This window comes from Aphis gossypii, chromosome 2, assembly GCF_020184175.1.
Source record: "Aphis gossypii isolate Hap1 chromosome 2, ASM2018417v2, whole genome shotgun sequence".
NCBI classification, from domain to species: Eukaryota; Metazoa; Arthropoda; class Insecta; order Hemiptera; family Aphididae; genus Aphis; species Aphis gossypii.
The window spans coordinates 12,413,557-12,424,409 of record NC_065531.1 but is presented as its reverse complement, the minus strand read 5'-3'; the positions used below and the strand labels follow the sequence as shown (position 1 = coordinate 12,424,409).

The following is a 10,853-nucleotide window of genomic DNA, read 5'->3' as shown; positions in this document are numbered from 1 at the left end:
CTCACTTATGCCTCTTGACTTTATACCTCTTGCAAATTTGTAAATTGAACTTATTATTTGTTGTACGGATTGTGTATTAATATATTTTAAATAAACAAAATATTTGTTTGACAAAAAGTTCCAACTCACCATTTTTTTTTCAGTTTTTTATAAGATGAAAATAAAAACAACTATATTTAAAAACATTTACGCCAAAAATTTTTATTTCATCTATAAAACAGCGTAATCACTCTGCCCAGTTTTTTTTTTTTTTTGTAATTTTACACTTATCTATATATTATATTGTATACTTATATAATTATGAAATACAAATATGTGTTTAAAATAATAACAGAACAATATTGTTTATTTTTCAACCTTAATTACTAACATTTGTGAGCTAAATATTTTAGCATATATTATTTACTAATATAAATAGGTATAACGTGCATCACAATGTATAATATACATCACATTAAAAGTATTAAAGTATTGGCATAGTGTTTATTATATATGATTTTTGGTACTGTTTGAAAGCACATATCTATTTGAAGTTAATAATAATGTTTTTAACATCAATTGTTTTATCTGTCGGATTGACTAATGCGTAAGTATTCTTAAAATTATATCATTCTAAGAAAAGCACAATACCATTTTAAAACATTATTATAAACTTTGGTTAATTAATTAAATATTATATACCTATATTATTATATTTTATCAATACTCAGGTTTTTATATTTTTAATTAACAATAATATCTACATATTATATTAATAAAATAAATAAGATGCTATTATTTCAACACAGTAGACGTTTTTATTTTTTATTTTATCTAATTTATTTGTTGAAAAATAATTTTGCGTGGTAACTAATTCTGGTTGTACAATAAACATTTATTTACACTTCCTACCATACCGCATCGGATCTTCATCTGCATTTTTGAGTTGAAATGAATTATTGTTCATTAATAATTAAAATACTAACTGAGCTTTATGAAATCAATTTTCTTAAAATGTAGATATTAGACCTAACTAGCAGACTATGTAGTAGATTTTGAATAATTGTACGTAACTTTAATGTAATGATAAAGACCCGATTATGAATAAATGAAAACTGTACCTATTTACTTGATAGTGCAATGTACATATTTAAAACTGGTAAGGTACTTAACAAATTTATTTATAATGATCGCTGACAATATATTATTGAAAAAATGTTATTTGGTACCTATATTTTTTTCTAGATTCGCTGGAACTTCAATTTTTCCAAATGTTAACCAAGGTAATTTTAATATTATTACAAAACTTTAAATAAACATATATTTTTTTTAATAAGAGCACTAACTCAAATCAAATTAATATATAATATATATATATATATAATTTTTTTTTCAACTCAATTAATTATTTTAGAAAATCTTAACTTTGGTTCTCAACAAATACCACCGATGAGACGAGAAGATCAACTTTATTCTTCAAACATGACATATTCGCCAATGGAGGGAAATCAAAATATGTATCCAATCCCGCAACAATCAATGATGCAAGGATTCCAACCTCAATTTCCGTTTAATCCCATAAATCAGCAACAATTATCTTTATTATTGATGTCAACCTATGCCAGAATGATCTCATTAATGCAACTCATAAACATGCAAAACAGATATCAACCTTATAATCAATACTATGGTATTTTTTAATCTTTGTAATTATATAACTTAAATGAGAATTATTTTTCAATTGAACGTAAAAACTACTATTAATTATTATTTTAATCCAATTTTAATAATGTTTTTAAGATCCAGCCGTAAATAATTTTGTTCAAACTCCAGTTCCATTGCCATACGCTCAACAACCTCAAGTAGAACCACAAAACAATTTACAAAATGAATTGTTGCAACAACAACAGCAACAAGCAGAAGCACAGCAGAAAGCTTTAGAAGAACGAAGAATACAAAGTGAATTAGACATGGAAGTTCAAAGACAACAAGAACTAAAAAAAAGACAAAAAGAGGAAGATGAATTAGAAAAAAAACAAAAAGAGATAGAACGTCGATTACTTGACGAAGCAGAAATAGAAAGAGAAAGAAAAGAAGCTGAACAGCAAATCTTAGAAGAAGAAAAAAATGAACAAAAGAAAATAGAAGATGATCGTAAATTACGCGAAGAAGAAGAATTAAGATTTAAAAGATGTGAACAAGAGAAATTGAAACAAAAAGCAAGAGCACCACAAAAAGTAGCTAGAAAACCACGTAAAACTTCAACAACTTAAAGAAGGTATTATTATTTTAAAACTACAGACAAAATACATTAAGAATAATTAAAACAATTAAATATATAGCAAAAAGTATGTTTGAACAGAAATGATTGTATATATATATATAAAAAAAACTATTTATACAATATACAATTTTATTACCTACATGATTTATTTATGAAATAATATTACCTAATATAAGTGTTATTTATTTATGGAATTAAAATAAAATCGTTAGAAGTATGAATAATACTAACAATTAAAAATAACCTAACTAGATACAAATATTTTTGTACTCAATAACCTAAGTGTTATATATAAGAAAAAATTTATAAATTTCAAAATAAAATATACCTATTAACTTAATTATTTGTTATCTAATAACTAATAAATAAATCATATAAAATTATTATTTAAAATATAATTAAGTGTAAAAAAATAATTTTAATTGAAACCTTACAATTTCCGTAATATAATGATAGGTATACTAAATATCACACTTCCTTCCTTCAATAGATTTTTATTTTTTTTTTTTAATATAGGTTTTAAATGTTTTTATAAAAACAACATTTGAAAACCAAATTGTAGTAGAACTAACTTAAAATGCACTGTTAACAAACAATAAGATATAGATTTCATGAAAGTCATTTCTGAAATTTAATTAATTAGCAAGAATATGAAATTCAAAACAGCATACCTAACCTGTTTTCAGTCACTCGTCTCATTTTTTATATCACAAGTCACGTTTAGTTAATTCATTGTGAATATTTTGTGATATCCGTTTTGGATTGATGCTTCAATAAACTGTTAAGTAAATCAAAAAATTACTTTATCAAAATCATATCTGGATTCTAAATATACTAGACTTGATTTACGATATCTTATGATCTCATATATCTTCGTTAGTTAAACTTCTCACGAATTCATTTTATTTTTTAATTATTCATTAAATTAAGATACCTTTTATTTGTGCCAAAATATTCAGTAAAAATATGAATGAAAACCATGAATATTACAAACATTAAAGATGATTTAATGAATTTTGCGCGTTGGTAGATTACAGATAAAACAGTAATATAAAGAAAAAAACAATGATGTTCGAATTGCTTCACTCAGAATCAACACCTGTATTAATATGGTCCTTTCTTAGTTCCACATTGAAAATTCAAAATCACATAACCGTAATAATGATAATGTAGAATGAATAATATTGTTATACATACAACTATTATTACAATGACGTTATTTTTTTGAGACAAAACTATGGATATAATTAAGAACTAACACATTTAAACAGAAGAATGATTATTACAATTTATTACAATATCAATATGCTACCACATGAATATAATTAACCATTAATTTTATTCTTGTATCAGAATTACATAACACTACCTATATAATTTTAATAATTACTATCGGATTTTTATAAATAATAAAAAAATAGCACTATAAATTCAGAAATTTCATTGACAACTTCTCTAGATCATAATCATTATTCAAAGTAGGTAGTGTATAATAAAAATACCAACAATAAAAATAATTATTTAATATAATAACAATTAATTAGTTAGAATCTTTTAACATTGGGATTAAATAATAAATTATTACTTCTGTATAATACAAAGTTCAATTAATGATTAAAAACGTTTATCTTTCATAATTCATGAAAATATTACTTATAGATATTTTTTTTTGTTTTTGATAAAAAAATATTACACTTTCAAACTTGAGTATTTTATATAATTACCTACCTATATAAATAATACATAATAATGTTTTTAATATTCAATAGATAACAAGGCTATAATAACAATGAAAAAATGTGTATGAGTGTATATAAATATATATTTATAATAAGTTGTATGGTGTGCAAATTGATTACTCCTATTCCATATAATAATAGAGCCCTTTGATTTAATTCATAAAAATATTTACTTTTTATTCAGTTTCGAAGTATTATTCTTCACTGATTCAGTTTTTATGTTAATTTGTTCAATATATGTTACATTATTCCAATTCTTAACTAAATAATCCCATATATCCCAATAGTCATTGTTTCTTGTAACAAAAATAAATAAACTGATAAAAAAATAATGATTGTATAGTAGTACTTTACCTTAGCCTATGCTTTAAAGTCCTTTTAATCATTAAAATTTAAATAATTTATCAAGTATAATATTCATTCTATTAACATTGCATACAAGAATAATCTATGCATCTAAAATTGTTTTCTTGTTTAATCCAATAACTTAAATATTACTGACAAATTTATCTTACTAAGTTAATTTTTCTTAACGGCCAATTGAATAAAATATTATACTCATTTACTAAAATTCTTCTAACTGTAAAACACATTAAATCGTTTTATATTACCCACGGTGACTATACAACCTTTGTATAAACATTTTAAACTTATGTTTTGAATATCTTCTTGCAGTATAATATTTGAAGCGATGATGTGGAAATTGACCACTCTTTTGAACTTTTTTGTATTATAACTTTAAATAAGACGACTTATATCAGCGGCTGCCAAACAGTCGATCGTGGATAATTTAAAAGTCGATCATGTTAGAATTTATTTTTATGGCCCGCGCTCTATATGTTTCTTAATAATTATAGTTATTCAATAATGAAAAAAAATTTCTATGGAAGTCGATCCTCAAAGGTAAAGTATATTTTTAGTAGATCGTGACTAAAAAAAAATTGCCTCCTTTGACTTATATTATCTTAAATTCTTAATAACTCTATTTATTAAATATTACTAAATGTAGTACGATTTTGATAATACGAGTATAAGCTATTGGATTTAGATAATATTAGGATTACAACTAACTATAACCATGATAATATTATGATGTAAAATAAAAACTGTTTACTATTATAATATAATATAATATTTAATGCATTGGTTTTTTTTTTTTTTAGAAAAAAATGACGGATACAACTATTTTTAATCACTAAAGATATGTTTTATATGAAAATTCATTTTTTAACTCTTTCTAAAACAATGCTTCCATCCTTATAAGCTATAAAATACCTATTAACGTATACTGCGGATAGTTGAAGGATATAGTTCAGTGTTGTTTTGTTTATGACATGACATGTATTTTTTGCTTAATAAGTACTACTTAAAGAGTAAAGATTTTTATCTGTATAAATTTAAATTATTTCAAGCTTATTAGCAAGATTCAAACTTAATTAATGACAAAAAATATTTAATTTATAATTTTGTGGAAACAAAATATTTATATTTCATATGAAGATCAATCAATATTCTTTGTTATTTGTTTGGCAGTAAAAACTATATTCTAAAGTTTTTAATTTAATATTAATTTACGTAAATATTTTATGGCTAGACATTATTTTTATTATTATTATTTTGAATTGCGTAATATCAATATGGAAATAAAAATAAAGGTGATATGATCAATTAGATAACTGGTTTATAATCATTCATAAGTTTATATTTTAATTTTTGTATTTTATTTCTGAATTCAAATTTATTTGATCTTTTAACCTTATTAAGCAGCTCAAAATTACTAAAAAAATCGTTACTTATTAGCCGTTAGTTATTAATTTTTACTCATTAGCCATTTACTATAAAACTATTCTTTTGGTAAATTTGTTTATTTTTTTTTCAGACATACAAAAATTAATATGCATTTAAATTATAAATAATGAAATGCAAAACTAATTAACGTAATTCTATTCTTAACCAAAAATACACCTATGATAGTAGCTATATATTATTTAACTAAGCGCAACATGTTTTGGAATATGAATAGAACATATTGGTACATTGTCACTTGCAATTTTTAACACTTGTAGTTATAATTATATTAATGCATATGAGTTTTATGGTAATATATTTTACATAACGCTAATAATAATTCTATGTGTATATACTTGAAATGAACATTGATTTACAATCAATGTAAAAAAGTAATTAATTTTTTCTTTTCCTAACAGGGAGATGATTTTAAAGTACATGTTATTAATGGGCTTAATTTCACATAACATAATGTAAGTTTTAAGTTTAATTATTTAAAATATTTATAATATATTATATATATATTTGATTTTTTTTTTTGTTTTGATTTTAGTTATTCAATTGGTATGTATTTTGGAAGGCCATTCATTCCACGATTTTATTCAATTCCAAAAAATAATGGTAAAATATTTTTAATTTAAAATTATTTTGGTTTTAAGTTCAGAATAATATAGTCTAGAAAACAATTCAATTTTTATAATCTATATTAAGAATGATTAAAAATATTAAAAAATAAATTATACAAAAAATACATTTAATATACATTAAGTAGGTGAAAAATGCATACACAATTTAAATATTATAATATGATAATATATCGATTAATTGTAAAAATTAAATTGCGTAAATTAAAAATAATTACGAAGAATTTATTTTATTTTTATTATTAATTGATGTAACTAAAATGGCCAGACATCAATTTGAAATATCTTATGAATATTTTTAGTGAATATTTATTACATTTTTATGCTAATAATAACAAGTTAAATTTATAAAAAACTTTTTTGTTTCACTTTTTATATAAAAGAAAGTATGTATCATCTTTATACGTCCATAAATACAACAAGTAAAAGTTATTTGGTTATAGATTTGTAACGTGATGACATTCTAGAAAAAGGTGTCCTATGCAATCACTTCAAAAACTCCAAGCTTATACTTGTATTATTATAATTCATAACATATTATACACAATATATACAACATAAACATTGACGATAAGCATATTTGGTGAATGATGAAAGTAATTTAAGCTTTAATTATATATAAAGGAATAATAAAGTACAATATATTTTATTATAATTATTGTAAAATATCACGTCACCAGCATATTTCAAAATGGTTGGACCGCTTTATTGTTATAGCTCTTAATTTCTGAAAATAATTTTGCAATTAAAACATCAGGGACATTTTTGATTGAAGTGCATGTTTGCGGTGATACAAGCTATAAAAGACAGTATTATATATTATATTATACACATTGAATTAGAAGGTTTAATTTGTGACATAATATAGGACATTAAAAATAAAATGATAAGTTTTGAGTTTTAGATAGATTTGAATTTTTTGTGCATACCATAATAATTTCAGAAGAATTTTGTTATGATATAAGTACTGTGAATGTCTACTAACTTTTGAAGATATAGATATTAAATTGTAAAATAATAAGTGTTTTCAATTTTTGAATAATTATCGCCTTTTGTATACACGAGAAATTCAAGAAAGTTACTTTTAATACGATTAAACATTAAGATGATTCACCTAGCACGTACACTAATTTTGTTTTCAATAATACAGTCATTCATAACTTGATTTTTGGAAATTAGAAATTCAATTAAAAAAAAATAATAATCATATAAAATAAAATGTGTATAATCTATACAACATGGCATAATAATGTATACATATTTATGAAGACTTGAGGGAGTACAAACAATTAAAAATTATAAGAGATTACTTGTTTAAGAAGTCATCCAGTAATAGGTCGCTCTAACACTTAGTCTAGAGGTCTTTTAAATATACTTATAGAACATATTATATTCATTATTCAAATACTTGAGCTCTTTTGTTCTACTTAAGAACTGTCTTGTGGAAATACAAATATATATTTTTTATCTCCCTTTTTTACTGTAAATTATTTAATGTATAATAATCTTATTTAGTAAGAAAAAATTATCCTCCGAATTTGTGATGCATGACATTTGTGACTAGTAATATTCAAATCATTCGTATTTGAGCATAATTTTGAAATCTGCTAATTAATTTGAATCAATGCTTACTTTCTTTGGAAATCAAAATAAAAAAACTACAATTATTTATTTTTTTAAATCTTTGTAGGTACTATAAAATTATTCTAAGAAAATATACTCAATTAAATTATTATAATATATTAATTACTTATTGATAGTTAATATTTTGTATACTATTTTAAAGTTATATTGCATTAGATATTTATATTCTTAAAATGTCATCTTTAAATCTATTAAAAAGTAGCCTATATCTATTATATAGTCACAAATTATATTTATAACAAAGACTGAGTAGAGTTCCGAATCAAGTGAAATAAAATGTATTTATCACTTATTTTAACAGATTTACTTACATCGAAAATCAAGTTAGGTCTGATATTTGTAGACATAACTTAACTTTAGATACAATCGATTAATTATCATACGACGGTTGGAGAATTACGAAATATATTTCGGCGGACGAACTTCACGTCAATACGACTATAAAAGTGTCACCGGGGGTCATCGGCAAGCTAGTGCATGTTCCATAGATACATCCTATGTGGTCAATTTAATATTAGTAGTACTAGCAATATCTATCTAACAACATTCATTAACAAAATATTAACAGTTAATTGTTTATTAATTACAATTTACATTGCATAATCTTTTCATCTTCGTCAACTATTAAAATAGGGTTGTGTCACGTCAAAATGTAATTAGCCTCTTAAGTTTTTTTTTAATTTAGAAAAAACAAGATTCACACACTATAATTTATCTTTAAAAAACTTTGTTAAGTTTTTATTTATATTTTTAAAGTAATTATTTTCTTAAAAAAATAAACCACTAAGTTCAAACACAAAGGTTTTATACGTTTTATTATTATAACAATAATTATTAGTATTAACGTAATAATTAAAATATTATTATAATTAAATACTATTCGTAATTCTTAAATATTGTATAAAAATATTAAAAATATATAAATAACATTATTTATCAACATTAAGTTATGCCTTATTTTCTTATTTTTACGATTTAATTATGTGTATATTGCTATTTAATTTTAATTTTTAAACTCTTTATAACTCAAGTTAAAAATCATTGAATAAATGTTTTCATAAGTATTCCAATTTTTAAAGGAAATAAATGTAATTGGTTCAGTAAACACTTCAATATGACGTAAATCATATTAAAATTTGGAAATGTATGGAAATCGTGTTTTATAATTTTATTGGTATATTAAATTACAATCTTTATAATATTGTTATTTTAACAGCTTAAAAACTAATAAACTTTTGGCTTTATTATAGAATATACTAGATAACGATAATTTAAAATTATAACTAATAAAATAAATATATGCATTAAAAAAAAACGAAAATGAAAAATAATTGTATTATTATTATTATTGCCGTTATATTTATACATATATATTATATTATATATATAAATTAATTATAAGGGATACAACGGCAATAATAAAAATAATAATAATATATATTATGTATAGTATTTCAGACTTCACAACATAATTTTAAAACTTTTAACAACTACGGCATTTTTTACAAGAAACAAGACGATCAATGGAATCAAGGAAATAGGTTATCTCAACTACCAGAAATAGTAAGACGTAATAATGAAGAGCATAATATACATCAGAGAACTTATGGGGATAGACAACCTCAACCACAAAGTGAATATTTAATAAATCACCACCTTTGGAACATTCAAGCACAGCAAACCCTTTTCCAACGTCAACAATTAGTAAAACACAGACAACATCAAAAATATTTACTAAATAAACAAGAAGATATTAAAAAACAATTTGACCATCAAGTAAAACTATTGAAAGAAAACGCATTGAAGAAAAAGCTTACACAACGTTCAAATTATTTACAACGGCGTTACTATGAGAATATTCTGCATCGTGAATATGATGAAAATGAATCTGAATTGCATCAAAAAACATCTGATGAAACATAATATAACTAATTAAATGAACTGTAGAATAGAAAATAAAGTTTTGTACAATTTAATGTATGAATTATTTATTACAATTATATAATATTATAAATTCAATACAAAAGTGATGTATAATATTATTTTATAAATTTTAATATTTTAATGTATTATAAAAATCGTTTTAATGAAACTTAAATCAATAACACTGTATAATATAAAATATTTATATACTGAAGTAGATAAGAAGCAATGTATTTTTATTGAAGTAGTGTTAACATCATAATTAACCACATCAAGTTCACAGTGATTGAAACATATTTTATGTATTTATAAATCAAAATAAAATATATAAATAATAGTTTAATTTAATTTCAAATTGTGAACATTTTTATAAATAAGTTAATTTGATTTTTGTAAAACTATGATATTTTATATAATTTTTTATGATAAAATGTAATAATTGTACAATAAAATATATATAACTTATTATATATTATTTATATTGCATTTTACATATATATTACTTCTAAGCTATAATTTATAGGTAACTACCACTTTAGTTAATAAATATAAATTACTAATTACAATTGTTTTTCAAAGGGAATTAGCATTGGTACATCAACTGTGTATAACTTTGAAACCATCTTCAAACCATCTTTTGAGAATGATTTTTTTAAATAACAATAATTAGAATACTATTTTTTTTTTTTTTTTTTTTAGTACTTCTTCTATCCAAATTGACCAAAGCATAAAATTAAAAAATTTTATTTTTTTTCCTCATAACTTTTAGTACAATTTTTTATGCCATACCAAATAACTTGAAAATTTGATAAAAGATCTCTCTTAAGTTATCTCTATATCATTAAATAAATA

General features: G+C 22.1%; 2 protein-coding genes across 2 annotated transcripts; both read left to right on the top strand.

Annotated features, from left to right (window-relative positions):
- Positions 1-419: 419 nt before the first annotated feature.
- Positions 420-2,402, top strand: LOC114129048 (histone-lysine N-methyltransferase, H3 lysine-79 specific-like). Its single transcript, XM_027993671.2, has 4 exons — positions 420-586; positions 1,225-1,262; positions 1,394-1,669; positions 1,780-2,402. Exons 1-4 carry the CDS (start codon positions 543-545, stop codon positions 2,250-2,252), a joined length of 831 nt encoding a protein of 276 aa, XP_027849472.1. The 5' UTR covers positions 420-542; the 3' UTR covers positions 2,253-2,402.
- A 3,596-nt stretch (positions 2,403-5,998) lies between these two features.
- On the top strand, positions 5,999-10,278 carry LOC114129038 (uncharacterized). The gene is made up of 4 exons (XM_027993661.2): positions 5,999-6,100; positions 6,210-6,263; positions 6,344-6,411; positions 9,529-10,278. The coding sequence occupies exons 2-4, from the start codon at positions 6,214-6,216 to the stop codon at positions 9,999-10,001; spliced, it is 591 nt and encodes a 196-aa protein (XP_027849462.1). The 5' UTR covers positions 5,999-6,100; positions 6,210-6,213; the 3' UTR covers positions 10,002-10,278.
- The last annotated feature ends 575 nt before the right edge of the window (positions 10,279-10,853 follow it).